This window comes from Pantherophis guttatus, chromosome 5 (genome assembly GCF_059756535.1).
Source record: "Pantherophis guttatus breed Tessera chromosome 5, ASM5975653v1, whole genome shotgun sequence".
NCBI lineage: Eukaryota > Metazoa > Chordata > Lepidosauria > Squamata > Colubridae > Pantherophis > Pantherophis guttatus.
The window spans coordinates 93,416,997-93,436,621 of NC_142067.1; the positions used below are offsets into that span (position 1 = coordinate 93,416,997).

General features: G+C 37.3%; 2 protein-coding genes across 4 annotated transcripts in view; one reads left to right on the forward strand and one right to left on the reverse strand.

Annotated features, from left to right (window-relative positions):
* GABRA5 (gamma-aminobutyric acid type A receptor subunit alpha5) overlaps positions 1 to 11,257 on the reverse strand; it is an 81,490-nt gene extending 70,233 nt beyond the window's left edge. Inside the window, exons 1-2 of one of the 3 annotated variants that reach the window (XM_034431370.3) lie at positions 10,726 to 11,257; positions 8,719 to 8,873 (exon numbers count right to left, since the gene is read on the reverse strand). In XM_034431370.3, coding sequence (XP_034287261.1) covers positions 8,719 to 8,804 — 86 coding nt within the window. In that variant the 5' untranslated portion in view covers positions 8,805 to 8,873; positions 10,726 to 11,257. The other 2 variants (XM_034431369.3, XM_034431371.3) reach the window with 2 other exon arrangements.
* The window catches only part of GABRB3 (gamma-aminobutyric acid type A receptor subunit beta3), a 232,384-nt gene that overhangs the window by 57,888 nt on the left and 154,871 nt on the right, over positions 1 to 19,625 (forward strand). The window lies entirely within an intron of this gene.

The window sequence follows — 19,625 nt, forward strand, 5'->3', positions numbered from 1 at the left end:
TCTCAATTTACAACCACAGAATTTCCATTGCTAAGCAAGGTGATTGTTAACTGAGACGCATCCAATTTTGCAGCCTTTTTTGTGCAGTTGTTAAGTCAATCACATGCTTAAGTAAATCTGGCTTTCCCCCTTGACTTTGTCGGAACCTGAAGTTGAAGATTGCAAATGGTGATCATGTGACTCGACAAAGTTGCAAACCTTCGTAAATACATGCTGGCTGTTAAGCACTCTATTTTGATCACATACCCTTGGGGATGCTGTGACAGTCATAAGTGCAAGGAGCAGTCGTAAGTAACATTTTTCAGTGCTGCTGTAACTTTGAACAGTCACTAAACAAATGGTTGTAAATTGAGGACTACCTGTAATGTCTTCAGAGGCTTCTCCTAATGGGCTTCTTTCATAAATTCAATTAAAATTAATCAGTTGCTTTAGACTTCAAAAAAATGTTGGTTCTGAAGCAAATTCTCTTTATTACAGATATTTTTCCAGCAATATGGAAACAGGGAAAATATTTACTATAGGGTACCACATTTCTGCAATTGTCTCAGGAACCTACCAATGAGGAAGCATTGTGAAAATTATTGGGAAAGTTTTGCTTTTAATGACTTTGTTCCTAACATAAATTTGAACTGAAGTAAAATAAACAGCAGAGGTTACCTTTTAAAATATGTGTTTTAGAGATATGTACATAACCTACAGTAGGTAACGGAGCCAGTATGATTGGCCTTGAAAAAAGCTAAGGCAGGGCTGGTCATGGCTGGGCTCAGATCCAGAACTAAAAGCTTACTAGGAAGTAAAAAAAAAATCCCATATATTCTGAGAAAAGGCCATGATAAACTACTTCCATGTTGTTGCCAAGAAAATTACATGAAATGTCTGTGTAGTCACCAGGATTTGACATCACCTAAGATACTGGGTTTTTTTAATAGCCTGAAATAGACCAGCATTTTTAAGAAAGAAGAAAGTAGCTTCCACAAAGCATTGTTTACCCACAGGGAGGAATAACCATATATATATATATATATAACTTGATTATTGCTTTTGGACAAATATAGTTTGCAGGTTTTAAAACAATTTTTAAAAATTTGAAAACTTTCTAATTCAAGGCCATGTAGGATATAAGAATTCCTTATGAAAATTCAAAAATCTCCATTCGGCTTTGAAATTCACTGATTAATCAGTATTTCCCATCTTAACATGCTTTATAAGACTGAAGTAAAGAAAAAAATAGGAAATTATCCAAGATAAACAAATTTGTTTGTTTTCTTTTGTAGAAATGAGAGATGTGTTCTATATTTCATGGGCTAATGGGTAGCCTGGCTCTACCAGTTAAATTATATCTTTTTCTCTCTTATGCTTCCAGCAGCCAAAGGCCAGCCTCAAGGTGTGTAAAATCAGTTAGGCTTTGTCACCCATTGCTTTGAAGGAAGTTAGATGTTGCCAGAATTGAACCAAAGGCAATAGAGGCAGAATAGACAGCAGATTTCCTACCAATTGAGATTTATGCCAATTCAAGAGTACTTCATCCCAGCAATGGGTGAAGGACTACCGGGATAAAGAAAGAATGGTGTTTTGCTTTTTGAAGCGCTTCTTTCCATTTCTTTCTTTTTGCCTCTATCATGAAAATTAAAATTAAAGCTTCCTTGCATGTTTTGTTTTGCTGCAAAGGACTAGCACAGGCAACTGTGCTAGTCCTTTGCAGCAAAAAATGCAAAATTGCTAAAACAAAAATACACATTACTATGTATTTTTCTGTTTGTTAATACTATTTCATATCCAATTCATGACAGTCATACTGACTATTTCTCAGAAATTAAAAGAAAAGGATCCAAGTGCAAAATGACCTGGATATGCATCAGAATTAAGTCATGGGAGATCTGTCCAAGACGAAAGGTCGATTTGCATTATATCACTATTCTGATCTCTTCTTTATGACAAAATCTTATACATGCAGATCTAGAAAAGCAGATCTATCCTCACAACCTTCATCGGATTCATTTCTCCTCTAAAATCAACAGAATTCTAGGTCACCTTAAGGCAGAAGTTTTAGTTTGCTCTTGCTTCATAAACACCCAGGGAACATCTGTTTTATGCATGAAATATCTCTATGGCGTGGAAAAAATGGATAGTTAGATTGGTGAATGTTTCTGTTTCTAATTTTTCCACAGAGAGAGAGACAAATTACATAGGAGTAATTGTGTAGGTTGATTATAACAGGGACAACAAAATATATTTGACACATTGAAGGCTAGTCAACAAAGTTTGCAATTATTCGGTTAATCATCAGGATAACAGGGCCAAATAAGTTTGCTCACAACATATCAGATATGGACACCAGAAAACCTTCAAAGGTTGCCTTGGATTGTAATTTTTTATGGGAAATATAATTACAATTTGAAAGGCTTTTTGTTACATATTCACACAATGAATTTTTTTAATCTCTTCTTTTCATATACTCTTTTTCTTCTATGTCTCCCCCACTGCTTGTAAGTGAACCACTCTGGAAATTTGTTTTGTGAGATAGATGATAGATAGATAGATAGATAGATAGATAGATAGATAGATAGATAGATAGATAGATAGATAGATAGATAGATAGATAGATAGATAGATAGATAGATAGATAGATTAGGTAGGTAGGTAGGTAGGTAGGCAGGCAGGCAGGCAGGCAGGCAGGCAGGCAGGCAGGCAGGCAGGCAGGCAGACAGACAGACAGACAGACCTTTGAGTATCCTTTGTATATTATTCACTGTCTAACCTCCAACCTTTCTAAGTAGGGATGAGAAAATATTGCTGTGTATTATTTTGCCTCCTTCCTTAATTGTCAAGAAACTTAGATGCCATTCTTGCTCCAAATGAATTTGTGTGTGGATGCCCACTCTTGAAAACCTACCAGTATTGAGTGAGATAAATTTTCTTGTATGGTGGAGATTAAAAATAAAAGGGTTAAGTAATTAGCTGGAAACTTCAGGGCTAGCAAATTTTATTGATCCTCAAAACTAAGGGCATAAAAATGTTCCTAACCTCCAGTTCCAGACATAGGGATTTAGGATAAGGAGGGATGCTTTTTTAATGTGGAGACATGCTTAACACAAAGTCAACAGATGTACTTCCACAGATAGTGCTTAGGTATAGATGTCGGACCCATGTTTAGATATAAGTATAGATATAGACCCAGGAACTCTTCGTCTGCTCATGCTGGTTCCAAATAGGAAAATCTTGGCAGCAAGGAATTCAGCTTTCAATCCAAAATTCTTTACTTGTTTATCAATATTTCTGTGGCACTGTCAAGTCAATATAGACTTCTGTCCACTCACCAAGGGAGGTCTTAGAAAAAGATACAGATGTGCATGATTATGTCCATAAAGTCTCCAAGAATCAAATTCAACTTGAAGGCTTTACCTTTATAGATATACTACAGGTAGTTTTGCTAGTGTTTGTGGTGCCTCCAAAACAAGGCATTTAGAAAGCAGCAGAGAAGCAGCTTTGAATCTTCAACTATATTTTCAACTACACCAGCCTGAAAATGGTATTTTAGTGCCCTCCTACTTAAATCAATGGAAGATTAAGAAAAAAAGAAAACTATTCAAACCACCACCACAACAAAAATCTAAAAAAGACTATTTTGATTCTTGCTTGCTACTGTCGGTGTGAGTTGGTAGGTTATCAAATATGGCAGCTCAACAGCACTGAACATGGTAATATTCTTATGCCCAAGTCCAGACAAGATTGCTGTTATATGTAATTACTGTGCTTTAATTTTGCATGATAACTAATGTAGAGATACCCTAGATACAAGCTTACCACATGGAGATTACATCCATGCAGCTTTTTGGCAGCATTATAATTTATCACTGCCAAATTCCAGGAAACATTGAAACAATCAATAGGTGAGCTAACAGACATAAGATTTCCTAAGAATGCCCCATTCAGGTACTAACCAGAATTAACCCTGTTTAGCTTCCAAAATCACCCAATATAAACTAGGTGCTAGCATTTTCTGAGGCCTTCATGATAAATCAAAGTAAATTAATAACTTTTATTTTAATTGCTATGATATTAAACTTAACTAAAATGAATATGGGGATATTTTTTTCTAGTGTTAAGAAATCAGTGTTCATAAAATTAATAGTTAGCATATATGTTTCAATTCTATAACACACTCTTTCTTTTTTCAAAGCATTTATTTATTTCCAGAACTTGTATTTTATTGCTTTTCTATCCTAATTGTTAAAATAGACTATCCTACAGTGTACACATTCACCTATGAAATGAAGACGCATTTCCACTTACTACAAAAGAAAACAAAAAAAAATCATATATTGCATTGCTTACAATACATTAGTTTTCTGTTTACTACTTTTACAAAATACACCATAAAACAAAAAGTAATTACTGAAATGTCAGGATGTGATAAATGGACACAATTGGTGTCAACTGGTGTATTGAAAATGCTGCTTCAATTTATTAGAGCAACCCTTATGAAGATCTATATGGCTTTTCTATGGAATCCCCAAATATTTCTCAAGCTAGTTACTAAACTGCAGCTAAAAAGAGAACCAAATTCCTTGGCTCAGTTACACAAACTTTCACAAACTCCTGCATTGCTCAATTGCGCATCAGAATAGACTATAGCCAACAATGCAGTGCATGGAGAATTTCACTCCTGGAATGGATTAAGAGGAACTGTTTGGCAAATGTTATCCATTTAAAAATGATTTTGCTAAAGACTTTTAAGTACAAATAACATACACTACAATTGCCTATCTCTGCCAAGCTGATAAAATACTGAAAAGCCTCACTTCCTTTTACTGTTCTTTATCAAAATTTACGCAAGGACACTTCTAACTCTTTTATTTAGGAATCAGTCTTAACTCCTGGTGACTGCCTAGACAAGGTTCTACAATTTTCTTGGCAAGATTTCAGAAGTGTCATTGCCTGCTTCCTACTGTAAGAGAAAGTGGCTACCCCAAGGTCACCTGGTTTGCTTTGTGCCTAAGGCTGAACTAGAATTCACAGTCTCCTAGTTTCTATCCTGATGCCTTTACCAGTATACTAAACTGACGCTCAGTATACTTAGAGGGAATTAGGAATAATCTGTTACATTTCTTATTATGAATCACTATATTTGTTACCATATTAACAGTGCTACATACTCCAGAACCTAACCAGATTTTAACATCACCCAGAAAATGTTTGCCTCTATTAAAAATAGTTTACTGGACTGTTTCAGCAAAAAAATATGTAACTATATTTATTGTTCAACAATTTTAAATCAACTGCTTCTTGTCCAGTCTTGAGCAGTTATTGTCAATAAGCATTCTTATTCTAGTTTTTAAAGATTTCCTCTTGAAATTTGTCAACCATACACAAATGTCCTCTACTTTTAATTCCTTTTGACTAAGTACATTCTCTAAAGAACAAATTGTTCAACACTCCAATTGATTTAAAAAATGGCAGACATACTCAAATTTAAAGTAAAAATGGTATTCAAATAGTGAAGTGGAAGAAAAATCAAATTCTCCTTTCTTTTTTGCCTTTTTAATGGTCACAGCAGCTAACAATTAAAATCAGTACAGAACTGAAAGTTATGACTTCTTGTAACATATCTTACTAATAGTGGTTTGGTGGGGCTGCAATGAAGACTTGATAAGATACTTCTAACCTTCAGTTTTAGGTTAGGTAAAATGACTTATTAATTTTTTTTAATTTTTGTGTAATAAAATTATACATTTTTGTAATCACATAATGCCAGTAGTATGAACGGAATGTGGTTTATTACTCTTTCCAGTTTTGGGGGAAAAAATATTATTGTCTCTGGACCACAGCTCACCTCAGACCACTCTTCCTGAACTTTATTCATTTTGTTTTTCACGGATACATTTTTCTCTTGACAACCATGAGAGTGATCTTTCTTGTCCAGTTACTGTATTTCTTTTAAGCCTATGTTTTATTACATGTATCCCTTCCCAGTTCCTGGACAAATGGAAGATGACTCTCCTTGCAAGAATACAACTAAGCAACTAGACCAATAAACTATATTCAGCTGGGACCAGTGATGGCAGTTGAATAAGGACATCGTACCAAGGTGCACTAACAATAGAAAACTTTGCTTGATCTCATGATGGCTTATTTCACTAACTCTCAAACAGGAGCTTTCTAGTAGGCTTCCACTGAGACAATAGTGCTCAGCCACTTGACTTTCATTCTATCTACTTTTCACCAGCTGAAAAGTCACAGGACGAGCCAGGTGTAATGAAAATATGTTTACCTTTTCAAATTATCTATCAACTTATCAAGCGATCTTTATTATTCTTTTAAACTATGATTTCCATTAACTAGTGGGGAAAAAAAGATTTATTTTAAAATTAAAAGCTCTTCAATATATTTCTCATTAAAACATAAATTTGTACTAAAATTCTTCTGATTATAAAGCCCATTCAAGATCTTCCTGCTAAAAAACAAAGACAGCAAAAGTAAGAATGCTTTAAAGATTGTCATTTTCTTTTCTATCACACAATTAAAGTATTCTCTAAGGGGTTTGTGACAAGTATCAATGTAGAGAAAAATGAAAAGTACCTGAAAGGAATGGAGATGAGGAAGTGAGGAAAGAGGAGATTGTTTAAAGCAATTAGAACAGACTTGGTTATTTCACAGCCCCCAGGCCACATCCAGTCCTGTCCAGCCCACAGGAGGTTAATCAGAGATTAGAAATCAGTATAAATAAGAATACACCATGCATGCAATACAACTGCTTTTATTTTGAAGGCGACTGCTACTTTTTTCAATTTACATATGTGCACACCTACACACCTTCACTGTAATGTATTGGTCCTATTGGTTTGGCCCTCCACAACAATCCCAGTTTCACAAGTGAGCCCCAGGGAAAATTTTTGCAACATTCCTTTCAGGTAGATCAAAGTGAACTCAGAATTTAAGTGTGTACAGTTAGTCCTGGACTTACAACCACAATTGAGCCCAAAATTTATGTTGCTAGGTGAGAAATTTGTTAAGTGAGCTTTGTCCCATTTTATGACTTTTTTTGTCACATTGATAACTGAATCACTGCAGTTGTTAAATTAGTTACAGGGTTGTTAAGTGAATCTGGTTTTCCCATTGACTTTGCTGGTCAGAAGATTGCAAAGGTTGATCACATGACCCCAGGATATTGCAACCATCATAAATGTGAGTCAGACGTCAAGCATCCAAATATAAATCACGTGACCATAGGGATGCTGCAATGGTCATAAGTGTGAAAAATGGTCATAAGTCACTTTTTTTAGTGCTGTTGTAACTTCAAACAGTCACTAAATGAATAGTTGAAAGTTGAGGACTACCTGTATGGAAATCTACTAACATCATTTGTTTAAGGCTTATTTCTTTTAATTATTGAGAAAGGCAATGGCAAATCACTTCTGGAAAACTTTGCCAAGAAAACTGCAGAGACTTATCCGGGCAATCTCTGAGAATCGGAAATGATTGAACAAAAAAAGAAAAATTAGTGCTCACTGAACAACATCACAACTTCCTTCCCTCAACCTAAAGCTTGACATTTGGCAACACTTTTCCATCCAGATGATTTATATGGTAGCACTGACTTTTGTAATCCCAATGCAGTAAAATACTGGAATGCATACCTAAGGTGTCTTAACCAGAAATCAGTGAATATCTATCTTACCATCCCACAAATCATTCATGTTTACACCTGTGCTAGGCAAAACTCAAGCAAAATTCACTGTTCTATACATAAAACACTAATTCTCATAGTCATTAAGCCTTTGTCTTCTTACAATTTCCATGCCTTCTAGCCAGACTTTGTCCTACCCCCAAGAAAATAATCCTGATTCTGGAGAAGTGGATAGAAATGCTCTCAACAGAAGCAATGAACACAAAAGGAAGTTGGTCCATTGGTGTTTTTTGTATCCTCATTACAGTGATTTACTCCATCTCTGTCCCATACTGTTTTCATAATCACTACAGTAATACATTGCGAGAGAACAGAACAGAGAGAAACTGGGCCAGATGTAACTGCATTGAACGTTTGAAAATCACCAGAGCTCACCACCAGAAGAACAAAAAGTGCATTTATAAGCAACTGTCACTAGTAGGCAACAAGTGAAGGATAAGCTACTAAAACATCTACTACAAAACTTGTAACAATTTGCTGAATAAGTAGAGTGACCATATAAATATTTTAAATGAATAAAAATAAAAAATGTGATACATATATTCAGAGAACATGCATCTTTTGGTAAAGTATCAATTTCCTTTCTGGACAGGAGGGAAGTTGGAGAGAAAGCAAATGAGCAAGTCATACTATTTTGTTTGCTATAACTTCCAAAATACAGATTACCTACTACTTAACTAACATTCTGTTTCTAATAGCTACCATGAGCTAGGTACATCAAACAATGTTGGAGTAGCAATACTAATACGTATTTTATTTGATATCACATAGTTATATGAATTACAATATATCTGACTTGCTTTCAGAATATGCCCATCTTATTGAGAAAAACAATAAACAGTTTGTCCCAAATATAACACTCTGCCATTGAGGGCCATAAAAGATATTAGAATATTTCCCCTTAGGTCTTTTTTTTTTAAATAAGCCCTTGTTCTTATTTATATTAAAATAAAAACAAAACTTTGAAATGCTGCAGTTTGGCAAAGATTTACTAAACTATACTTTTAGAAAGTCATTTAGCAAATACTTACCCAAAATGACTGACTAAATCCATGGAAATACAAAGAAGAAAGCAGTTTTTGATCATGATAAAATCAGGAAGCATCCCATTGTCCATTCCCAGTGAAATTGTTAATAGAATTGGCTGACTTTGTTGGAGTGTGCCTTTATCACCTTTGCTCTGGAGCTGCATGAAATAAGAGTGGCACACTGTAAATGCTTAGTTCAATGCAATTAATACGCTAGATTTCAAGCAATACATACTACAGCATTTGTCCAATCAATCAAGGTTCTATTCAAGGTATCTGGATGACCAAACCAGACCAAGATGATGTAAGTCTCATCCTATCTGAACAATCCATATATTAATTAAATCACCTGGTCTGCCGGAATCCCAAGTACAATTAGATCTTTGGGGCTACCTAGATGACTATCCAGACATACAATATAAAAGTTATTTCTTATTCACATCAATCAGGTAAATAAGAAATACACCCTTTTCTGATTGGAACGTCTATTTCTACGGCATGTCTGTTTAATCCATCCCATGTGTCTTTCTTTCTGTATGGATGCTGTGTGTGTGCACACACTACCTAAAAACCATTCTTTTGTCTTTCTTATTTTCTCAGTTTTAGAAAGGTGGCTCATCTGTCCTGAAATTCAGGATGCCAACATATAGCGTTGTCTTAAATAAAACAAAGGCCATACTGGTATTTGCTTTAGCAATGTATTACATAGGAAGGGTGGGGAAAGGAGAAAAGGACAATACCTGATCCCAAAATTGAGTGGCATTGCTTCTGTACTTGTTTGATCCATAAGGGGCAGACTAATTGTAACTGGGTTGCTCAGAAACATCTTAATGGCTCCAGAATTGTCATAGGTTGCTGGAGATACTATGTACTGAATGCAAGGGATGTGTGCGCGAACGGTTTTTTTTTTTTTTTTTTAAGTGATGTGGCAGCCATCAATCTCTGGAAATCGCCAAGTGACAACAGAGATTGATGGAAGGACTCGGCCTCGCTTAAAATTAAAACAAAACGCTTTTCCGAGCAGGTTTACTTGTCGGAGACGTTGCCTCGCTTAGAAACGATCTCCAGTTCTCTGTCGCCTTCACACTCTGGAGTCGTGGGTAGGCGCCTTCATACACACACCCACACATACACACCCGCGCTCTGCTTCGCGGGCACCCCCTTTCCCCCTCCCCCCTTCACCCCCCTCCCTCGGCCAGAGGGAGAGGGCTTTGCAGAGCCGCAGCCTTCCTAGCCTTCTTTCCTAGCCCTCCCCGCGTCCTAAAATTCACTTACCCGCCTCTCGCCAGAGCCCTGGCTGATCCCCTCCTCGGGTTATGCTCTCAAAATCTCTCCAACACTTCCCCCGCCGTCCCATAGGGACGCACCTCCTCGGACCGACCGGGAACGGGCTGGGCCCGCGGCCAGATCCAGTCCCACAATCCGGTTGGCGGCTTTGGGGTATCCTGCGGTTGCACCTGCTGTTGCTGCTGTTGCTGCTGCTGCTGCTGCACCCCAGCGCCCAGCGCTGCAATGAAGCCGCCCGGACGGCTTACTCTTCCTGCCCGCCAACCTCCCTCGGCCCCCGCAGGCGCTCCCAACTCCTACAAACTCCTGCAGAAGTGCAACTCGCGGAGGGTCGCCGCCATCCCCGAGGGCGGCCCGGCTGCGCTCCCCCTTCTGCAAAGGGAAGAGAATGGCTCTCCTCAGTCGCCCCGACCAACCCCCCCACCACCACCACCTGCCTTTCCTCACCATCCGGAACGTCGAAGAGATTCCCCAGCTGGCGGAGGGAGTGGCCCCTTCGGAACCCAAACGGCCCTTGGAGGAACCAAATTTGCCTCAAATGCGCGGAGCTGGTCTCTTGGCGCGCGCCCCTCGCCTTCGGGCCGGAGGAGGTCTGCCGGTCGCAGGCTCTGCCCGAGTCCGCACCTCCTCTCCTTTCGTGGCCCGCCGCCATCCCCCGACAGAATAGCGCAAATGCTGCTCCCGCCAATTCATCACCCCGGGAAAAAAGATGGGTCGGCTTACCAATGGCTCCTCCGCGCGAATTGCGCCTCTCTCCGCAATCGCTTTCCGCTAGGGCTGCCGCCGGTGAATTCGAAGCTGGTCGCTACTACCGGTGACAAAACATCTTCGCTCCCCCCCAGCCCTCCCCCCCCGAAGAAATCCCGGGAAGGGCGTTAATTGCTTTGATGCGAGCGGCCTCCCATTTTCCAGGGCTCCCGGCGATTCCTCCGCTCGCTTTCCTTCGCCTCGGATCTTCCCCGATTCCCGCTAGCCTTTCCCTCGTACTCTCCACATGGCTATTCCTGGACTGGCAGAAGGACGGCTGCCGCGCGGCGCGGCGCCGACAGAGGCCGCTGCAAGAGGAGCAAAAATAGTTCATATTAATTGCTGCGCCCCTATTTTTACATACGTAAAAGCTGCTTAGCCAAGCGCTCCCGAAGTGCTATTGTTTCTCGAGGACGGAGGATTCCGAAGGCGGAGGGTAGTTTGTGCACCCTTTGTTTGGGATTCTTCAGTTAGGGAAGATCCAGGTGGACAGGACCGAAGGGTGGTTTTTAGGAATCCGGAGCATCCGTACCGATAAGAGAAATACTAAAGGAAATCAGAACGCTCGCCCTTTCGAGCTGGATTTATATCGTTTTCTTACGTCCTCACACGTTTGAGGCTGTTCGCTCTTTGGGGTGTGTGCATGTGTGTATGTGGCATAACAAGTCTGTGCTGTCAGTGGGATAACGAATATACCCAGCAGATTGTTGATCAGATTGGTGGATTGTCTTGGGCAGAAGGAATGGTTGGTGAAATGATAACAGCTTCTCATTCCCAAGCAGTTGAGGGAGATTGAATTCCATGAATGTATGTTAAATTGGAATTTGCTCTAAATTACTTTTAAATAAATTCTTAGAATTTAGTTCTAAGTAAATATTTGTAGCAGTATTCTGTCATTCCAGTTGCACTTCAGACAAAATTCGGGATGTAAATTTCCAAATTCAAACAAATCTGGACACACTTTCTTCAGAAGTGCAGCAGATATAATTCTGTTCCTTCTAGGTCAGAGAGGAGCAAAGGAGATTGTGAGCCACACGGGCTACTCCAACAACACTACATCACCCCTTTAGTCCAGGGCTTCCTGATTCTTGAGTTTCTTAGAATCTCTTGACAGACCTGTTTGAAGTGTATTTTGCATTGAACAGCAAAGTCTTTTTCTTAAAAATATTGTTGCATTGTCTAATAACCAAACCTGTTTTCAAAGGGGTAAAGGTGAATGTATTTCTTGCTATGGTCATATGCTATGATCTCAGCCTTAGAAAGCAAAGTAAGCTGGTTTGGCAGACTTCCTAGAGAAAGCAACAGTAGGATATATAATCCTGGCATAGCTCTTCTTTTGGCCATCTTTGCATCTCCCAACTGTTCATCTTTGTATAATAATCCTTTATAACTCTCAGTTCACAGGAGGTATAGTAACCTGAGACATATTTTAGTCCCCACTTTTCTTTTTCTCCTGGTTACTTCTGCTAGCAAATTGGTTCACATATTACAAACCTTGTGTGTTTGATGAAGTCAGTTACTGCATATGTTTTGTGATATGTTACCCTGCAATAACTAATTTGCTGCCTGTGATCTCCTTATTTAATTAAAGCATGTCTTACTGTCTATGGCTTACGTGTATCTGTGAAACTCTAGAAATATATACAAAATGGTCAGTATCTGAATTGACTTCATTGCATGAAAAGACCATTCCTCCCAGGAGCTCTGGCTTAGTGACAGAACACATCCTTAGAAACAGAAGGTCCCTGACAAGGCTTGGGGAAGAGCCATCACTGAAATCTCAGAAAACTGTTACCAGTAAGTAGACAATGTATGTTCAGTCAGAATTGAGGCGGCATACAATAAACCTCCAGTTAGAAGATAGGAGGTGCTTTAAATTGTTGTAACTGGAAGAAGGGAGAGCAAAACATTATCTCAATTAGCATGAATGGGAAAAAAAGGTTCATCATGGGGGAAAAAAGTTCATCATGTCCTCAGGCATTGAGTGGTTTGACAATTGAATAACTTTTTGGTCCAACGAACTGAAAGTATTGTTCTGAGAAGGGATAGATTCCCATTCATCGTGGAAGCATGCACATCTTTAAACTGGAATTATTTCTGGAAAAAAGTGCTGATGATTGCACTGAACCCCAAATGCTTATTTTTCACTAAGGTTGTAGCCCTCTGTATACATCTAGAAATTACTCACTGAACCACTTCTGAGGGGAACCAGGATTCTGGAGGATGCCACTTGGGTCACCTTTATGACAAATTGGCCCATGAACTATGCCTCATCTCTGTGAATCCTGCAAGAACCTATCCACCATTATATCTTTCACCAAGGTATGGTGGTTTAACAGGTACATATACACCTGTCAATACAAAATATATATTAACAGTAACTTGCTATCAGACACATTCCATGACCATTTTTTCATAATGGCATCCCTTAAGATCAGAATATTCATCTCTTCTGTAAAACTGTCCATTGGCCTCAAGGAGATTTGCGTGATTAACATTAAAACTTCTACTCTTCTTCCAAAGTTCAGCGTGTATTAATTTCTTTGTGGGACTGCATAGACTTAATTTAGGTGTCCCTGTATTCTTACTGTTTCAGTTTGCTCTCCTCTTGCTTATAGATATGATTATCATAAGCTCCATTATCTAATATGTATATATAAAATTTACTAACATCACTATTGTATTATTTTTAAAAAAATGAAAATCAAGGAAGGCAAGAATCTTTGCTATAGGTGAACAGTTATAAACATCTAAATTTATAGGTGTGAATGAAGCAGTTTCAAACTATTAGTGTTATCAACTCTCTATACTAGCATGTTCAGAACTGAACATATTAAAGTCTATACAATTAAAAATAAAGTCTACACAGATATCTCAATTTTATATTCTAGTATGAACTTAAATTATTCATGTTGAAAGAAAAATACTGTGAACTGTTACATAGACATTTACTTTAAAATATTAACTTGCTCTCAAGTGCGTATCATTTAGAACAACAGTGCAATTATAAAGAAAAAAAGGACATAAGGATACAGGATAGCTCTATGTAAAGTGTACTAATTTCTGAATATTAATTGGAGACATAGGGTCTCGGTGAAAAGTAAGTTATCCAGTTGAAAAGCAAACACCATTTTGGCTTGCAGCCTAATAGTATAATCTTGAAAGAAATCTCCTGAAGGAAAGTATGAATTATTGTTAATAGTTTTAACAATAAAAAATATTGTTAAAGTGACAAGATCCAGTTTGCATCACAATTATCTTACCTATTTCTTGACATTCTTATAGAATGTCCTGAAGTGTAAAAACAATTGATAGCAGTTTTACACATTTATGTAATGACATGATAGCTGTAATTATTAGTTTACAGGCTTAAATATTACAACCTAGGTCATACTTAGGCCTGCTTAAAGAGCCCTTGTTACCAATTGGGCTAAACAAATCTGTATGCAGCATTCATGGCTTTAAATGTTTACAGAGTCTGCCACGTAGCAGTTAAGACTGGCAAATGATTATGTATGCATGTGAGTTATAGGTAGTTCAGGAGCTGTGCTTCTAAGGAGGCAAATTCCTGTTATTCAAACCACCAGGGACAAACAGGAAGATGCATTCTCTCAACTGTGTAATCCTAATAAGAAAAAAAAAGCCTAGTTTTTTAACTATTTAAATGAGGGCTTTTCTGTGTCTAGATCATGGGATCAAATGAATCTTCAACTAGTTTTGCCCTTCCATGAGATTTCCCCTTCATTTAATAAATGTAAATCAGAGCCTATCCTAGATTTTAAATGTAGGTTAGATGAGATAGTAAGAAAGAAAATGACCTTAATCATTAAATACAAAATGCAAATAAGGGTGTTGACCTAGAATTTTGTTTTCTGAATCAAAAGAGAGTCCTAGTGTCTTGTTTCAACTCTCCTCGTCTGTTTCAACTTTGATCTGGTCTCAACATTTCACTTCTTTTAATGTGTCAGATCTCCCCTCCCTTTTTTTTTCTTAAGCACATAGTTTAGATGAATATTCATGTGACAAATAAAAGAAACCATTAGCAAGAAAGATTCTAGAAACTGGATGACAGCTATAATGTCAAAGCTTGTGGATTTTTTAACTTTTAAAAGAAAATGGAAAAGTTCACCCCTCTGCAAAACAGAACATTGGATAAATATCAACTTAATTTTAGGAGCTTGTTCTTGCCATGATTACTACCATCTTACAGGCACATATTGCTAAATCCCATCTGTTCAGTCCGCATTTTCCTCCTGTTACTTAGCCGGAAACGTGACATATAAATCTATGCAGTTTATACCTGGACCATTAGAGGGTACTATTGTCCTATAGAAACCAATGATGAACAAAGAGAGAGAGGATGTTTTGCTCCTCAGAGACTGCTGCAGATGCCAGTAACACTGTTTGGACGGGTGGTGGAGCACTTACTCTGCCTACAGTGGCTAATCTGTTCTGTGTAGAAGCCTGAAACCTGTGCAGACATGCATATCACTCTATAATTGCGACAATAAACAAGCAAAAGACAAAAAGCAATTTATCAACGTCAAAGGAATACTACATACATTTCATTGTATATCATCTGATTATTGTTCCCAATCTTAGAGATAAAATACATGTTCCAATTTTTTATTTGGGCATTTATGGCTTGTTATTTATTGCTTAGGAAGAAAAAAAAAGTTTATGGCTTAGATGGAAGCCATTCATACATTAAGCACATGCACTCGAATGACAGATTACCATGCCTGAATAGCTTTGGCCTATGGATTCTAAGCAGTATATTTTACATTTCCATTATGTTTCAACCCTTCCATTCTAAAGTAGCTTTTGACAGCTGTTTTATCATGAGATAATTGTATTTCAAACATTTTATTCAGAAGGTGATGTGGATGGATTCCCAGAAAGGGCAACAACGTTAAAAACCATTGAGAAGCAGTTTTCAAGCTATTTACTCTAGAGTAGAACAGAAGACAAAAACAGTCGGAAAGCGCCTAATAACAAGACAAAGTGGCTGGATTCTACCCTGTTGATCCAGGCATAAGGTTACAGCAACTCAATGAGAGCAACCACTAGCAGATAATCCTGTTGATATGTCCATTGTGCCACCAGAAAGTAGATATGACAGAACAGCACCAAAAAAGGACCATAAAAAAGAGGATAACTTCTGTGTCTAATAGGGGTCAAATGAAATACTTTCATTAAGTTTAGTTTAAGTTGTTGTTGTTGTTGTTGTTGTTGTTGTTGTTGTTGTGTTGAAGAGAGGAGAAAACTTTTGGCCATGATACATTTTTTTCTTAACCCATCAGCTGATGATACAACATTTATTTCAGAGATTTGTTAAATAACACTAAGATGGACAAGGAGTTATTCATTTGCTTCATTATTTCGCTTCCTAGATATGAGTGACATTTGTGAATTTCTAAAATGGGATGATATTCCTCTGATGTTTTGATAAGAAAATTTGCTCCGCCAGAGGCCATATGGTCCACATGGGCTTCATTTTTGATACCAAAGTAACAACTTAACTACTGACAGATAATCCTACAAAGTAAAGTCTGATCAACTGACTGAACAACAACAGAAACACTTGATTTGCCTCTATGCCAGTAGCCGTATCTGAGTGTTTAAGGAGAAATGAATATGTTTTTTTGTGATCATAATGTTCAAGAAAGAAAAGTGGTGCCTTGCCCTAGCTCCTGTAAAAGATACAAGAGCAGGTAAAAAAAAAAAGATAATATAAGCTAAACTGCAAAACTATATTCCAGCATCCTGGTATTTCTGCCAAAAATACAGCATTTCCTCAGTTATGGTTAAATTCCCATCCTATTTAGGGGTGTATGGATTAGTAAAGAGTTGGCTTGTTTTGCTGTTTATATTAGGCAAAATGCAGCAAAATTTTGCAAAAAAGAAAAAAAGAAAAAAGAAACTGTTTTCATTAGCCAATCTTTCTAACACCAACAGCCCATTTACATAGCTTTTCTGATTTATTGATTTTTAAGGATACTCTCCTTCCTAAAAGCCTATTTAATAGTAATTAGTAAAATTCCGGGGAGGGAGGGTTGTTGTGCAAATATTTCAATATAAGTATTTCTCATTGACACAAAGACATGCACCCCTTGACAGAAAAAATCTGGCTTACCAATCTTTAGAAAAGATAAGTCTATGGTTGCAGATACTGTACTTATCATTTCACAAACCCATCTGCAATAGAACCTTGATGTAGACTCTGGAATTTTATAGGAAATTGCATTCGCTTCTTTTACATTATTAATCCTGACTAGTAGATTAGCTAGATAGTAGATTTTAACAACAATGTGGTCAGATATGAGCCAGAAGGCTTATATCAGAAATTGTGGGTGAAAACCATTTTGATATTCAAGCTCCCCTTCCCTGCTGGAAGTCACCACTTTCAAAGTCGTAATTCCAATTTTCCCACTTTCAAAGAAGTTTAAGAATGCAGAGTCAAGGAAGGGCCTGTTGACAATTCATCTGGGGAAAACTGATGATTAGTTGTGCCAATCATTTGAAACAACTTCCATGTAGCCCCCAAGAAATGAAGATGTGGACTCCAAATCCTGTTCCGATTTCCATGAGTGATGTTATTAGGTCACTGAATTGCTTTCTGTAGCATTCAGCTGCTGAGAAAAAAAAAAACACTTTAAAAAGTATGGTACAACAAGTATGGTCCACTGCTGTGCAATAATATTTTGGGGTAAAATAGGGTGGTCTGATGTAATCAGAGCCTGACCTGGCATTCTAAGCAGCTTAAATTTATTAACAGAAATACAAGGGAAAAAATGATAAAATTGTTAGAAGTGGTGTTGATAATAAGGCTAAACTCAAAGGCCTTCCAGAAGAAACCTGTTTTCACCCTGGGCAAATCTACAACCATCTGGGCAATAAAACATGAGCATCTGGATACAGGATAGAACCATGCAGCTGGAAGAATGGTGCACAGCAGCATCTCTAGTTTGTCCTTTGGACCAGTAATAGATCACATCTGACCTGCGAAATAGCATTCCTCACAACAGGAATCCAGTATTTCCAGTATCCAATTACCATGTCATCTCTTCTGCCCCAAGGTTGGGATTAATCCAAGCCATGAAACCCAGCTGGATAAATCTCAAGTGAGGACCTCTCTTTGTCCAGCCAGGTCTCGACATATGCCATTTGATTTCAAGTGATTTATAATCACAAAAGCAACTCCGGAATGCTTAAAAAAATTTAATAGCTCATCGTAAAACTGAATTGATAAAAATACCCAATCCTAACAATAACAAAACAAAGGACACCAGGTAAAGGCTGTATAAATACGATTAACGTATTACATATCTAATGCAGGTTCACAGATCATACTGACCCAAGGCCTGCTAGAAAAACCTTTCCCAGAACTTTTTAAAAAAACATCAGGGTCTTCCACTAAGGTTCTTAATGTTTCATATAAAGATCTTGTACATAGACTCAGGATGTTCCTTTAGAGAAAGGTTGTTTTATTTGTCAGCACTGCTATTGCCCAATTGTTTGCCAACTTCTGAATCTTCTTAGCCATGGAGGTATTGTTGCCAGGACTGTCTGATAAGTAATTGCTTTCTTGGGTTCATGTAGGCTTTTGCTTTAAGAATCAATGACAGTATCTTGTCATCATATGATCTAGCAGTCTCTTTTTGAATGGCCTTTTATTTTCCAGCCATCAGGGCGTTCTCTCATATCTCTTTTGTCTTCACATTATGGGTTTCTGAAGACTTTTGCTTGATTAGTTCTGTTAATGTTTGGAAGGCTATTAGGCTTCAATTAAACTTCTCATGTTGGTTTGATAATATAATTCTTGTATTGCATTACTTGCTAAATTGTGACTCAGATGCAGCGTAAAAGTTTTTTTTTAATTTCTTTTGCTGATTAGTGCTGATCAAAATTGGTGACAAAGGTTTTCCACAAATAGGATGTTCTGTGTAAACTTTAATGTTGACCTGCCATTCTGCATTTAGCTGCAGCTAGAAAAAAATGTAGAACAAATAACTTGTAAAACTGCAGAGGTATTTATATTAAAGCCCTTTATAGAACCTTCATTTTTCATTTATTGGCATGTGCTCAGTTGAAAATGAATGCATTCTGCAGTTTTACATTCCACTGAGGCCATACAGATTGGACTACTTTAATTAATATAGTTTTAGGGAAAAGGGTTCAAATGAATCAATCCATAATTACAAGTATTTAAATTAGATTTCCTTTCATAAACTTTACTAGCCAAGTTGCAATTTAAGATATGGTATATTTCAAACTAGTTATAGAAAATGGAAAAGTGATATGGCTCTAAATCAAAACAGAGTGACTATGTGGCCATATTTAATACATGATAATAATGATGTTAATGATGTGTGTGTAGGTCTTGTATATATTACAATAATGAAACATTTACTGATACCTCCTTTTCTGAATGAAATTAGATTCATTAATTCAAGCATCATATTATATAATGTTTTGCATTCTATCTTATAACGATATTATATAAAAATAATGAGTTTTGAATTCAATTCACACCAGTGTTCCTGTCCTTCCCATCAACTATAGCAGGCTCTGCACTTTTAAAAATATTGTTAATATTGGCCTTCAAGGATCCCCTTTAGTATTATAACAATATTATTATGTCCTGGCTGATGGGATTTCTGCCTCTATTTTATTATTTTATTTTGAATTATTTCCAAAAGCTAATTGGGTTGGACTTCGTTAATAGTTAGATGAAAGAATACCATGGCGTCCAGAAACTGTAAATGAGACTGGAAAGTAAGCAACAAAATCCAGTGTCATGTTTAGTGTAAGATTTGATTTTTAAAAAACTCTTAGTAAATAACTGTAATCTGTTTAAAGATTACATTGTAAAG